The 15,204-nt window shown below is 36.9% G+C and overlaps 2 protein-coding genes across 2 annotated transcripts in view; both read right to left on the bottom strand.

Moving 5' to 3' along the window:
- Positions 1-2,414, bottom strand: part of DHX36 (DEAH-box helicase 36) — a 48,507-nt gene extending 46,093 nt beyond the window's left edge. Inside the window, exon 1 of the mRNA XM_061193531.1 lies at positions 2,102-2,414. Within this exon, the coding sequence (XP_061049514.1) occupies positions 2,102-2,353 (252 nt within the window). The 5' untranslated portion in view covers positions 2,354-2,414. The remainder of the gene's footprint in view (positions 1-2,101) is intronic.
- Positions 2,415-8,642: 6,228 nt separating this feature from the next.
- Positions 8,643-15,204, bottom strand: part of GPR149 (G protein-coupled receptor 149) — a 79,488-nt gene continuing 72,926 nt past the window's right edge. Inside the window, exon 4 of the mRNA XM_061193530.1 lies at positions 8,643-9,215. Within this exon, the coding sequence (XP_061049513.1) occupies positions 8,643-9,215 (573 nt within the window). The remainder of the gene's footprint in view (positions 9,216-15,204) is intronic.

Below are 15,204 nucleotides of genomic sequence, written 5' to 3'. Positions count from 1 at the left end.
ATTCTAACCGCCCTATAGTGCCTAACACACCACAATTCCTGTAAGGTAGGGACTATATCTAGCTTATTAACACAGTGCCTATGATACTGTTTCAAATATATTAGATCCTAAAAAATACCTGTTGAAAGAATAAGCGTGCATCCTTAGAATGCAGTCACTTTGTAAACACAGGTATTACTTAAAAAGTAAAAGCTATGGAAATTCTGACTGGGAAGCAATCACAAAGGGCTGAACGTGATCAAAGAAAGAGGTAGGATGAGCCAATTACTGAAATATGATATTTAGTAGAGAAAATGGAGAGATACATTTTAGAGAATGATATGAGAACTATAATAAAAAAGCAAAAATAAAAGTATGATTATAAAAGCTTTAATTACATCTTGGGAACATAGGCTCAGAAAGGTAAGTACATAGAGGGAAACCTGATATGTAGAAGCTAAATTGCCAAGATTCCTGGAAAACATGTTAGGATGCACTGAAACGTATGAGACTGAGACTCACTCACTGAGAACTGACTTGGCTTTCAAATTGTGAGCTAGAGAATGAGATGATATAAGGCTCTACAAAAGACAGACTTAACGGGGAGTACAAATAGGAGACCAGTTAAGAGCCATGGACAGACAACAAAACAGTGGCTGGATCTATGGTAATTGCTGTGGAGATAAGTGGTTAGATTTGAGATATATTAAGAAGGAAGAGAAAACAGACTTGCTGAAATGAAAGAGAAGAATCAAAAATAAATCTCATTTTGGCCTTGGCAAGTGAATAAATGGTAGCGACTTTTACTAAAATGGAGAAGGTTTGGGGAGGTGGTGGAAATCAAGAGTTTAATTCATAATGACCCACTGCACTTCAGATGGCTTCAGATGGAAATAATAATGAAGAATTTTTCCTGATTTACTTAACGTTTCGTCTGTTTAGTTCTTACTTTTCCCAACTAAACTGTAAGCTCCTTGAATATCATACTTCTTCAGACCCCCATAGCAACATGCATAAAACCTTGTGTGAAAAAAGGGGTAAATAAAATTTGATAAAGAGTTCTTAGGAAGTTACTCTGTACTAATCACTCAATTATTCTTCCAATTTCAAGATGACTTAGATGTGCCTCCCTTTAAAAAAAAAAAAGTTTGCTCAATGAACAAGTTAATTTTTAGTTATTGAAGAAATATATTTTTAAAGAGAAATATAAGTTGTGAAGATAAATAGATAACGCCTCCCCCATTCAACAAAAATGACATGGATAAAAGAAATGGAATGATTTAAAAACAGAAGCCTAAATGGTGATTCAATTACACTCTGTATCTAACATGAAAGATGCTTTTAAAGTCAGTAAAAAGCTTTCATAAAGCTTATATTAAGAAAACTTCGGTTTAATCACATATATAATAATTATTAGAACAGGCCACTCAGGGAACTTTAATGTTTCCTTTACTACAAGTCTTCAGGATACAAATCAAATGGACAATTACCAACCTGAAGACAAGGGACTAAGCCAAATCATCTCTTGAAATTTCTTCCACTTCTAGGATCCTAGGTTTCCTTCTCAAAGAGGAGCTGCTAATCAGCAGAAACCTCCATAGCCCAACGTAAAAACAAAAAACCTGTGTTTGTGCCTATTTTAATACTAAGTGGAAATTGGAGTACTCTTCTGAAGAATCTACATTCAAAATCGTGCTTGATAGTTTTTGTTCCGCGCAAACCAGTGTCTAATGTATAAAGCCGTAATTTTAGAGCTCATTAGGCAAAAAACTTAAAGTGACATTAATTATACTAAGGGAAAGGGTAGCCAGATATACTATGACAGTGACACCCCCAAAAAGTTAATTTCGGATGGACCCTGAATTTAACATTTGTTTTATCCCCAGGTCTCACGTCTTTTAAGCAAAGTATACACTCGCATAAATCCCAACTGCTTCAGGTCAGATGCGCATGGCTAACGTTCACCGCTATAATATCCACTACTGGAAGCTTCAACACTTGCACTTCACAAAGCACATACACCAGTTAAAAAACCGAAAAGGAAAGAAAAAGTTTGGGGTCGAAGGATGGAAAAGAAAACCTGTCCCGCTTCATCCCCCTCCACTACCGAGTCTCAGATTACCTCCTGCCTCTCCGCTTCCTTGTTCTTCTGGCCTTGTTTCTTCGCGTACCACAAGCCGATTTCGCGGCCTTTCAGGTGCCCGGGATGTCGGCCTCGGCCGCCTCGACCACCCCCTCCTCCTCCTCCGCCGCCGCCGCCACCTCCGGAGCCTCGATTCCCTCCGTGGCCCCCTCCATAGCTTCCTCCATAACCCCCGCCAGAGCTGCGGGGCCCGCTATCGCGGCCCCAGTTCTGCTGGTAGTCATAGCTCATTGTCCCAGCAGGCCAAAACTCGTGAGAACCTGCAACCTCTGGAAATGGCGACCGGGCCCGGAAGCGGGTGCACGTCCACTTCCGCTTTGCTTCCGGCGCCCAGTGCAGGAGGGAGGGACGTTGAGCGTCACGAGCAGTCGTTTCCGGTGACGTCACGGGCCGTCGGTCCTGGAGGTCCCCGGGTTGGATCAGGTGAAATCTTTGATGTGCCCTCAATTGTTTACCTTTGTACCTTTGGAGGCAGAGCCAGCAGGAGGCTCACAGGTTTTCTTTCCCAACGCCCAGCATGTGAGGAAACGGGTTTTGGGTTTTACTTTCTTATTTCTCTTGGTAAAATCAGGAGTTTGCTTCCCAGTAGGCCCTGTAAACGTCGACTGGCATAGTAAAAGAACCTGTGGATCGAATGCTTTGTCTCCTAAAGTCCTCAAAAAAATGAAATGAATTCCTTTTTTTTTTCTTTTTTTTTAAAGTAGTTATGTCATGAAAACGGCCTAGCATCTGTTTCAAATCTATAATTAAGTATAAAAATGTCCCTGCCTCTTTTAAAAGGTTATCATCATTTACCACCTTTATCCAAAGTCATAAGATGAGCCTGTGTACCCAAATTCAGTGCAGAGCACTTAGGCAATTTAAATAAAACAGCAGCTGAAGATTACTACGTTCATGTGAAGACGTCTATTGTTGATTAGCACAGGCTATTCTTGTATAATCAAGTGGCTGCTCCACATAGGCTTGCAAGTTTACCAGGGAATAATCTAGTTCATTTACACATGTGACTGATTTAAAGGTGCTGGGAATACTCACTGAACAAGAGAAGACTGGCATCAGCTTTTATTTGCTTACAGTCTTGAGGAGAAGATAAAGGCTAAAGAAAGGTGTGTTGTGAGTTAAGGAAGGAAAATGCCATATGAAGGGTTCCAGAATGCATCTCTGTGGCAGAAAAATTATTTTGAACAGAGGCATTTGAGTTCCTGAAATCTCTTATCTGCCTAAAAACAGAGCCTCCCAAAAGAACTCAGAACTCTATTGTCATAAATCCCTTCCTTGGGAGAGGAACCAGGGAAGATTGACTTTTGTCATTGGAGACTGCAAATCAGCACCACACGTAAAAAGACATTATAACAAAACCAACATATTTTCCATCAATTCTCATAAGAGCTCATTTATCTTTCCTAAAAGTCATTTGTTTTCCCATAAATACCGTTCTCCTCCTTCCCTTCCCTAAAAGATGGTATATAAGCCCCAAGTTCTAACCACTGCCTTGAGTCACATTTTTCTGTGAACTCCCATAGATATGTGATTATATCTGTTTTATCGCTTGCTAATCTGTTTTTGTCAGTTTAGTCTGCAAGTCTCCAAGAACTAAATATGGGAGGGTAGAGGAAAAAGTACCCCTCCGCAACAGCCATGAGATATTACAGCAAAAAGAATTTAATTTTGGAGTCAGTCAGTTAGTTCTTTCTAAGGAATGAGAGGGTAAGCAGTGACTGAGATAAGTAGACTTTAGCCAAACTGATGGGGAGGGAAGAGATTATTACAGGTGGAGGGAATGATGTGCGTGAAGAAAGATGATAAAATGCTGGAGAGTGGGAAAATTCCACACTGAAACTTAAGAGACTAGTGGTGAAGGCCAAAGGGGTAGAAAGGAGCCTGACCATAAAAGACCTTACATGCCACAGAAAGAACAATAATACATTTTAAGTAGGGGAGTGATTACTTTGACTGCTTTGAGTAGAAAGGAATGGAGGAGGCAAGAGTGGATGTAGAGAGACTAGTTAACAGGCTGTGGTGTAGGGGAGACAAAATAGGATGACAGAGCAAGATAGAATATGGGAAGAACTGGCATTGAGATACTAGGAAAAATAATTGTCAAGATTTAATGATTCACTGGATGTAGAGAATTAGAGGAAAGGGTCAGATGGCTCCCAAGTTTAAGATTTGAAAGATGACCTAATGGAAAGGTACCATATCCTGAGATATGAGGAACATAGGATGAGGAAGATTTTGGGGAGGTTGGGGGAGGGTTGAGTTAATGTGTATAATTAACACTTGTAGAGTTTGAGGTGCCTGTAAAACATACAAATTGAGATGTCTAGAAAGCAGTTGGTTATATGAGTTAAAGACGCAGAGAGAGCAGACTGAGATTATACATTTTGGGAGTTCTGGCAAATATTATAGGAATGAATAATTCCAATAAGTGTACCCATTGGGCACGCCTGATATGACAAGTATGTGAATTGTTCAGTAAGAAAGACTGAGTAGTCATATTGGAGATGGTAGGGAAAAATGAGAAGGAAATAGTGTGGATTGTTTGAATGTTTTAAAAGAAAAGACACCAGAGCTTGCTCTGTCTTCCCTCTGAAGAAAGGCCATGTGAGGACAGAGGCTGTCTACAAGCCAAGAAGAGAGCTCTTACCAGGAACCAAATCAGTCAACACCTTGATCTTGGACTTCTGTCTCCGATGAAATGTTACTTTAATCAGTGAAGCCTTTCCTCACTAAAATATTTGAAAAAGCACTCCTTCTGTCATTATCCCTTTATTCTAATTTTTCTTCCTTTCATTTTTATTATCTCTGGTGCCTATTTTCTGTCAAAATACTTAGCATTACCTGAGATGTATACATACACATATACATATACATGTATATACATTACATATGTGTAGTGAAGAACTTAATCCTATCCAAAGAGAGGGCTGGCCTTTGCCCTTCTGAGGAGGTAATCTCTAAACCCTTGGAATGTTACGCCTGATAGGAGTGACTTTGTTTGGAGGCCTTGGACCAGCCAGACAGTAACAATATGATTTAGGGTGGAGGCTTTGAGTTATTCGTTCCATATAAGCTTGACCTTCTGAGGAGCTGGATACTGAGATCACTCTTATGAGCAGTCAACCATGCTTACCCTACTCCTACCATGATGAAGCCCCATTAAAGACTGGACACCAAGATTCGTTCCTTGTTGGCAATACTCCATGCGTTTTGTCACACATTGATGCTAGGGAAGTACTGCTGTTCCTGACTCCACGGGGAGAGGAAAACAGAAGCTCCACACTTAGGCCTTTTTTCTGGATTCTGCTGTATGTGCTGCTTCTCTTGGCTGATTTTGATCCGTATCCTTTCCTTGTAATATACCATAACTGTGAGTATACAACTTTCAAGGAGTTCTGTGAGTTCTTCTAGTGAATTATTAAAATTGATAGTGGCTTAGGGAACACCCTGAACTTGCACGTGGTGTCAGAAGTGAGGGAAGTCTCGCGTGGACTGTGTGCTCACAGTCCGTTCACAGTATATATGTTGGTTTTGGTTTTGTTTGCAGTTATAATCCTATGTACCTAGAACTATTTTTAGCATGAAATAGGCATTCATTAAATATTATGATGACTACATGAATGAAAGTAGCTGAATAGTATAAGAAATTAAGAGAAAATCTATTTATGAAATCCAATACTACAGAACTATGTTGAGAAAAAGCTTCCAAGTAATGCATAACCAAGCCTTTTTTTTTCATTATATTCTAAGTAACACTGTGATATTCGCTGTCTTCAAAATGGTTGCCTTTATCAGTCATAATTCTTGGAAGTCTTTGGGATTATGTCATACGTGTTTATATTTTGGGAAATCTTAGGGATTATATCTTTTCAGTTTATAAGAGCCACCACCAGATGGTGATATTTTTATTAGGTAAATAGTTTTTGTTTTCAGATACATCAATTTATAGAGAAAAGAGATAAACTATATGAAATAGAGCATTTATTAATAATAAGAACAATATAACAATGCAAAGGTAAGATATTTAAATATAGCACAAAATATCTATAAGGGTATGTCCTATACCAGAATGCATTTTTACAACTGTAATCACATTAAAGAGAAAGTAGACTTTATACCGGTGTAGCTGAACCATCCCCTCTCTTAACAGGGATTGGTAGGAGCTGTTCATGCTTAGGCATAGCCCCCTGTAGATTTTTCTTGTAGATCCACTACTGTTGCCTTGAAGTTTGAAGTGTTACAGGTTAGTAATGTGATGCCAAAGTCTGTGGCTTTGTGGTAAATAATCCTGGTATTATATGAATACGTCTGAACTTTTACGTGTATCCATTATACAGTTAATTCAACAACCAAGGACAGTTAAATGGGGATACAACATCCTAGGTTTTTTGTTTGTTTGTTTTTCAATTCCCCCAGCACAGGCCCAAGTCCAGTGAAAAGAAAATGGAACACAGGAGAGAAAATGGGTATTACTGTCTTCCAATCCAATTCTTGTATTCTTTAAATCTTGTTTGTCGTCATCTTCTCCTCTCCACTCAAAGTGCTGTGCAGTTATAAAGGATTTGTCTTTATGATTTTCTTCAGTTTTATTATGATTCTGTTTCTAATTTCCTTGCTGCCAGAAATTATACTTTAAGCAGCAAAATCACTTTTCTCTTTTATAAAATTATACATCTAAATTTAATATATCAAAACCTATCTTTTACAAAGCATTATTAGAATATTCAATTCAACTTTTGCTTTTATAACAGACATTTAATGCTGTTGATTTATAACATCAGATTGATCTGGCCATTTGTCATTATGTTAAATTAACCCTCAAGTTTGGAGATAAAAAGTATTATCTTAAGTTAAATGTATTTGTAATGAGAATACATCTGAATTTGAATTTATATGTTATGCATTATTTGAGGCTTTCTTTACAAACATGACTAGTGGCATTACATTTGCTTCCCAAGTTTAGATAATGATATATTGAGAAGTTAGGTGAAAGATAGGGAAAGTCCATTGAGATAATTATTTTGAAAATAACTTCTTGGTAGCAAAATAATCATCTGAAGATAAAACAGTCTGAAAGCCCATGTCAAGTAATTTGGAATTCTGATTCAATATAATGAAATAGAAACCAGAATAAATCATTTAAAAAATGATTCACTCAGTCTGTAAATAATAACTAAGATATGTGAGTTGAGAGTGTACAAAGTTTAAAACTGTAAAATGTCAACTCAATAACTTTGGAAAATAAACATTTAGGTAATACATTCAATATATGTTTACAGAAAGATCAGAATAAAGCAATTTGAGGAAAAATCACTTCCTAATTTTTTTTTTTTTTTTGAAATATACATTACTAATATTCTGACAAGGTGATATCTGCATTTTTGCAATGTAACATATTTAAAATTAATCTTGATATGTATACCTCACAATCACTTAATAAAGTATATTGAATTGTTTCTTTGCTTGAGATACACATATCTTTGGGAAGGAAATGAAAAAGCACCTAAACTTAGAATAATATGTGAACTAAAATTTTCTGTGCTTCAAGAGTGGTGAAGAAGGTTTGCCATATCTGCCGCTTTAGAAACAGATACTTTTGTTTGGACTTAGAGGATTTTTCCTCTGCTCTGCCCAGAAGTTTTTTAGTCTACTTGGGTGCACCTCACAGAACTTAATCTTACAGTGTTTTCCCCTAGTTTCTGTTCAAATAAACAAAAGAATTCTAGAAATGATAAGTATACATCTGCAAACTTTTCCAATATGTTTAAGAGCTACTTCCAATTCTACTTCTAACATACAACATATCTGTTTCAAGGGCAGTCAACATACTGAAAAGGTGAAAGGAAAACCCTCATATTTAAGAGAGAAAGAAAAAAAATTCAGTAAACAATTTGTATTTTATAGAAATGAAGGGAACAACTATTTACAGACTAGGGACATGCATGTTTCAAAGTTGGAAGCTAATTTGCCATTTTATACAGGAGTATATTTCCTAGACATCAGTGTGAAGCTAAAGCCGTAACTGTAATAATAAGCTTGCTTTGCTAGCCACATTTAGGCAAGCCTCTTCAAATACAACTCAGAGTTTTGCTACATTTCTTCCATTCCCAAAATATTTTTCCCCTTGCTGTAAAGGCCAACTTTATGTGTAGAAACACATGCATGAGAACAGTATATTCATTGAGCTTATACAATTTTCTGTTTACTCCGAGGTTGACAAACATAGGCGAAAACATTAGTAAACAAGACCAAGGTTTGATTTAGAAAAGGTTTTTAGAAATCAGATAAGAAACAGAATCTTATAATTGCCACAGTGTGTGATCTATAAGTAACACATCAAAACACTCAAGTGTTTGCACTAGTTCCAGCTGTTTGCACTAAAAATAATTAACTATTAAGTCTGTAAAGCTTATGTAAACCAACAAATAAAAAAGGAAATCAAATAGCCTCAGAACAAAGGTGTTAGTTTAGTAGTTTGAAGTTGCAGAGCCATTCTTGCCTTTATTAGGCCAAATGATCACTAGTTATCCTTGCTTTCTTCTTCTCTTTTCCTATAAGCTTTATTTAACAGCTGGATTTCCTCCTGGTAGCCATCCCTCTCTTGGCTCTGCCTTTTACTGTTCTGCCTGTGTGCTTCAACAGTGTCTGGAATGGAGATGTTGATATCACCATCAGGATTACTTGTGGGTAAAAAGAGAGAATATGAGGCTGTTTCCCCTAAATCACACGAAACAAATCTGTTTTCTTTCCTTGAGTAGCGTAGGGAAGGAGATCTGACCTGTGTGGAGGACTGGCTGATGTTGCTAATAATTGACACCGTGTCCAAGGCCTCTTCATTATCACAAATTTCAAGAACCTCCAAGTGTATTTTCACGCTGGTGTCCGCAAATGTGGAGGGAGAATCTTCTGAGTTTGGTTCATGGCCAACACTTTTGGATCGATAGACTTCTATTTTCTTAGAGGCTGGGGTTATTTTTTGTCCTTCTGTGCTCACCTCATAGGTAGAAAGAGACAGGGTTTTCCCGGTTGGGGCTTGGAGAGACACGGTCCCCTGGAATGCACACAGGGGAATGGCCAGGGCGCCACCGGAACGCTGGGGACAAAAACAAAATGGTTATTATTGAAAACTGGTGTCTGAGATTGGACCATGTAGTAATTCATTTTATTCATCAAAATGGTAAAGTTTTTCTATTTCAAATCCAATTCCATGGAAACCTTTTACAGGTATGAGATTGAAATTCTGTCATCAAAGCTCTGTAGCTTAGTTTCTCCTAGGTCAAATACTACATCTAAATGAGGGCAGTCAGAAACCTATCTTTGAGGATAAAGGGACATATTTCCACAGTTTAAGGCAAAATTTGTGTACTGTGGCCAGCAGGAGATGGGCAGAATATGGGCATAAAATCGAATGCATATTTACACTCTGGAATTGCTTTTATATTTTTGTAACATGTTCAGTTACATTAAAAAGCTTTTATAGGTTGAAAGAAATGCAGACTGTGTTATCAAAATGCACTTTTTTTTCCTGTTTAGTATGCCAGAGAGAGTGACACCTGTGAAACTATGGTTCAAATTAAATACAAAGAATATTTCGACTGTAGGTTTGAGCACACAGAAGAGGAACCAAATGTCACCAGAAGTGTGTGGTACAGTGTGCTTACTTTTCCACAGAGAAATCACAGTCATTAAAGTAAACCCAGTAATAAAGAATGCCCTCACATCCCTGCAAAACTTTTATATTATATTTAAAAGTATTAAAATTTTGTTTTTAAATTGTACTCACCACTGAGAACTGCTTAAGAAATGAAGACTAATTCTTATGATAGTCTGTACTTTATATTGTTGATTCATGCCTTCATACTTTCAGCTGACTCTTTTTGATTACATGTTAGTTTCAGAAGAAGACAGTAATATGCCAACCTTAGAGCAGTGGTGCTAAAAGCTAGATCCCCAGACCAGCATTATCTGCATCACCTGGTAACTTACAAGAAATGCGATTTTTGAGTCCTACCCCAGGCCTACTGAATTAGAAACGCTAGGGGTGGGGTTCAGCAGCCTGTATTTTAACAAGCCCTCTAGGTGATTCTGTTGCGTGGTGAGATTCAAGATCCATTGCTGTAACTAAAGAAATGCTGTAGCCCAGAAAGAGAAGGTGAGGGGAGGGGTGGTTAACAGACTCTTTTTATACGTGTGCCCAACATCTGTAAAGCCTGGAATTATTCACTGGATTGGCTTAAATGTGTCTTTCCACCAGGGGAATGGGCGTGAGGGCTCTTAATGTTTTGTCAATTTAGGATGATCACCCTTCCCAGTTTGCCTGTGACTGTCCCAGTTTTAGCACTGAAATTCCTGCATCCCAGGAAGCCTCTCAGTCCCAAGGAAACCAGGACGGTTGGTCACCCTATTTTCCATGGGCATTTTGTATCTGGACCTAAGAGTAGCTAGAGAAAGCCTAGGACCAGGGTCCCACATTAAAGAACAGTTTGTATTCTCATCTACTTAGGGAAATTTTAAGGGAGGATACATCATGAGCTTCGTTCAGGTGGCTTCATGCCACACCCATTGAATTTCGGGACCAAGAAAAATATAGTCTAGGATGTGTGAGACATTGCACTAGTCTTTCCCAGTTATTCCCTATGGAGTAGGCTTCAATTCTGTTTATCCATAAAGGGACCTGGGGACCTAAATTTAGGGCCTTGCACCCTAAAGGGCCATAAACTTTGAAAACTTACACCATAAAGATCAGTTTGCCCTTCTGCTGAGGCAGAACTTGACCAACTTCACTTGTGTGAAGTTGACTGAAGCAAAAGAGACAGAGGGAAAATACTTAAGTTCATTACTGTACGAGAGCATTGTTTGAGTGCTTTTGGTAAAGGAGGAGTGCCTTCATTTATTTTTTATTCATCATTCATTAAACATTTTCTGAAATCTGCAAGTTTCTAAGCTTGCACTGGATGCATTCAAAGACCTCACAGATGGTTGGGTGGGAAAGACATGTAAGAAAGTAAAAATTTCATCTCTAACTATAGTAATAGATCTAGGAACCAAGCTCAAAGGTGTTCAAGGAATTACCACCTCTGATTGATAGAGAGATTTCATGTAGGGGTGGCATTTGAAATTGATCTTAAGAATCAAGAAAAGATCAACAGTTTTAAAGCCTTGCTTTCTGAGTAATAAATCATGAGTTTAAGGGCGAACCTAAAAACTTTCCATCCTGAGAAAAAGTCAGAAACTTCTGTTTCTTTTTTAAAACAAAATTTACCAAGACATTATTTAATCAGAAAATTTGACTGTAATTTAATAATGTGAATTTTAAGTACAGCCTTCTTTATTCTGAGAGCTAGTTAACCTGAAAGCTGACCTCCTTACATTATACTTTATTGCAAGGAGAAAAAACATCCCTAATCAGTACTTTAAAAATTGTTCATAAGCTTTCTCTTTGGCATGGTACGCTATATAAACAAAGCCCTATGGAGTATGCTAGTTTAAAAAAGATGAGATGAGAGAACTAAGTTATCAGCACCCAGCAGTATTGGCATATTTTTTTAAAAGAACTTTCACTGTAGGATCAACAGCATAACCATATTTTTATATGTACCAACTTGCATCACTGATGAGCAGTTAATATAAAAGCAAAAGCAAATGTGATTTTTTTTGCATCTGATTTTATACATCCAAATATTGCAGATTTCAATAGCTCCCCCATGCTAACCTCATCTTCAAATGAAAAAACAAGCTTTACTGAGTTATCAAATGACAGCTCATTAAAATTGGCATCTGAGAGCTGCATAGTGCCATAGTTTAGCTAAGTATGAAGTCTGATTATTCTGAAATAGCACACAGAGTGCTGAGTTATCAAAATTATTTTGTGAAACATTCAAAAGACTATGAGAGTCATAGAAGTAAAAACACAGAAACAGATTATATAGAAATAGATCTGAGCACACTTTATACTCTTAATTCAAAATTGGAAGGTTAGTTTCAGGAAAACGGTACTGTCACTTTAAGCTAATTCAGTTATTTTAATTTTACTGGTTATGAAAGTATTTAATGTATAAGTTGTTTTGGTTTTAGATTTGTATAAGAAGTACAAGTGTAAGGTGTTTACACCAAATTTTGTATGTCTTAAGCAAAATCATAAAATTTGATTTGACAATGAGGTTTGTATAATTTCTTCTCTTTTGTCTATTATTTAAGTTAGAGAAACATTGCTCTAGGTGAGGGAAAATGGAGCTTGAACTAACGGAGCAGTAATAGAGATTCAGGGAAGGAGCTGACAGAATTTGAGTAAAATCAACAGGATTTTCCACCTCTTTTAGGATATGGAAGGAGGACTAAAATGGAGAGAGATTAGAAGCTAGGAGAACGGACTACTTGAACCACTTATATACTAGGACTTGATTAGCTGGTAGGTCTATAGCAATGGAATGAAGAGACTCTCATATCTTAAGAGCCCATAGAATGCAGAAATACTGAGCTTATAAACAATTGCATCTCCCTGTGATTTGTGCTACAGTAGACCCAGGCTGGAGTATTGTGAGAATATGGAATAAAAGCATCTAACCTAGGTGGAGTGAGGGAAAAGGAGGCCTGAAAAAAAAATTCGGAAATAAATAGGAGACAAAAGAAACAATGTTTCCACATGGGAAAACTCTATATTGTAAATATGGCAATTTTCTTTTACTTTATTGGTTTAATACAATTCCAATAAAAATTCCAATGGAATTTTATTTTAGAACTTGGAAAGTTTCTTCTAAGATTTACTTGCAAGAGTAAATGATTATGGATAACCAAGAAATGTGGAAACAGACTAATGAGGTGACTTTGCAAATATAATATGAAGCTACATAATTAAGACAGACTTTGCAAATATAATATGAAGCTACGTAATTAAGACAGGGTGTTAATGGCAAGATTTGATCAATCACGCAGAGTCAAAGTATACATAGTATATCATGAATACAGCATTTCAAAATAAGGATTCAAGTGAGCTTTTACGTATTATTGGCTATTCATTACAAAATTAAGTTAGACCCCTTTTCATGTTATATGCAAAAATGATTTCTTGAGTCTTAATAATTCTTTTAAAATTCTGAGTGAAGAAGACCTTTCCAAATCAGGAATGAAAATCAGAAATGACAAAGTACAAGATGGACCGATTTGATTGCAGAAAAATTAAAAATATCTGTGTAGAAATATATGCTGAAAGCAATGGTAAAAGACAAATGGCAGCCTGGGAGACAATATTTGTAGTGTGCATAAAACAAAGTTTAATAGCCATAATATGGAGACCTTCTCCCAAATCAATAAGATAAACATCCCAGTAGGAAAGTGGAAATAGGAAGTGAGTAAAGCAATTAAAGGAAGAAATATAAATGGAGAATAAACATATGAAAAGATATGCAATTTCGCTGATAATCAAAAAAAGGTGTAAGTAAAAACACTTGATCATTTTTAGCATCTCAGATTGCCCTCCATCAAAAAAAACAAAAAACCAAGAAAAAGAAAAAAAAAGATGCCATCTTTCAAGTGTATTTTGATTGTATTTGACTAGAAAATAAAAACTACATATACTTACCAGCAATCCTATTTCTGTGAGTCAATTCCACCACCAGATATTCAACCCATAGTAATGTCTATTTCAGCACTGTTGTAAAGTAGAAATACCCTAAATGTCCATCATTCAGAAAATAGTTGAATGAATTATGGTACAGTAATATACTGGAAAACTGTCTTGAAGGAATGACGTAAAACTGAGTTGTGCCTGGGTTAAATAATTTCAATACATTTTAAGTTACAAAAGCAAATTACAAAGTAATATGTATGGTATAATCTAGTTTTCTTGCAGAAAAACACCCAGAAAAACACCAGAAATCAACCCAGAAAATTACACATGTATAGGAATAAAAAATACACAGACACAAACACACCTGTATACTATTGGCATAGAAAAAGGTTTGAAAGGCTACATACCAAACAATTCTTTTCTCTGTAAGTGGATGGGAGGGAGGATTTTTTTTTTTTTTTTTAATTTTTGGCTGCATTGGGTTCTCGTTGCTGCACGCAGGCTTTCTTTTAGTTGTGGCGAGTGGGGGCTACTCTTCGTTGTGCGCGGGCTCTAGGCACACAGGCTTCAGTAGTTGTGGCGCATGGGCTCAGTAGTTGTGGCACGTGGGCTTAGTTGCTCCGCGGCATGTGGGATCTTCCCAGACCAGGGCTCGAACCCGTGTCCCCTGTATTGGCAGGCAGATTCTTAACCACTGCACAACCAGGGAAGCCCTGGAGGGAGGATTTTGAGTTTTATATTTTTAAATTATTTGATGATTTTGCTCATGGAAGTTGATTAGGTAGTAGAAGAGGCAGAGAGTGGAAAATATCACTAGAAGGAAATCTAGAATACAAGGGTAGAGTGATGCCTATGATAGTAATCAGCCTCAGGGTTCAATTAGGTAGTCAGATTGGGGTTTGTGCTGCTTTGGGGGTTTGTGCTACATTTGGGGTTTGGGTTGCATTTGGGGTTTATGCTATTTTTAGGTCAGGAGAGAGGAGACAAGCTGGATGAAGGGTACTGTCTCAAAATTTTGCCCTAACAGTTTGGTTGGTTAGAATGAGAGTCCCCATTGGGGTACAGCTTATTTTCCATTCACATTTTAAAAGTGTAGACAATGGTACTTACAATAAGAAAAATAAAAATTTTTAATTATTAGAAAGGAAAAGGATCCTCTGATCCTAGGCAGGCACAAATTTATAGCACTCTCAAAGTGGCCAGGGTCTGTAATGAGTCAGATTCTCCTCACTAATTTTACTGAAAAAACTACTATAAACATTTGAGTCCAACAAGATGTCAATGTAAACACTGAGTTCAAATAAACAAAGAATTCCACTTCAGAAAAACAAAACAAAACAAAGAAATACTATAGATCTTGAGTCACAAACTACAGTTCAGCCCACAGGTTTACAAACCATTCTAAAATTTCAAGAACAATTTCAAAAAGGGACTAAAGTAAAAAGCAATAAAATCCTAAGAGAAAATTAATTGTAAGAAGGAGATAATACAAAAGACTGTTAATATTTGGTTTAAT

The sequence above is a fragment of the Eubalaena glacialis genome, chromosome 6, assembly GCF_028564815.1.
Source record: "Eubalaena glacialis isolate mEubGla1 chromosome 6, mEubGla1.1.hap2.+ XY, whole genome shotgun sequence".
Taxonomy (NCBI): Eukaryota; Metazoa; Chordata; class Mammalia; order Artiodactyla; family Balaenidae; genus Eubalaena; species Eubalaena glacialis.
Note: the sequence above shows the minus strand (reverse complement) of the source record. Positions and strands in the feature narration are given on the sequence as shown.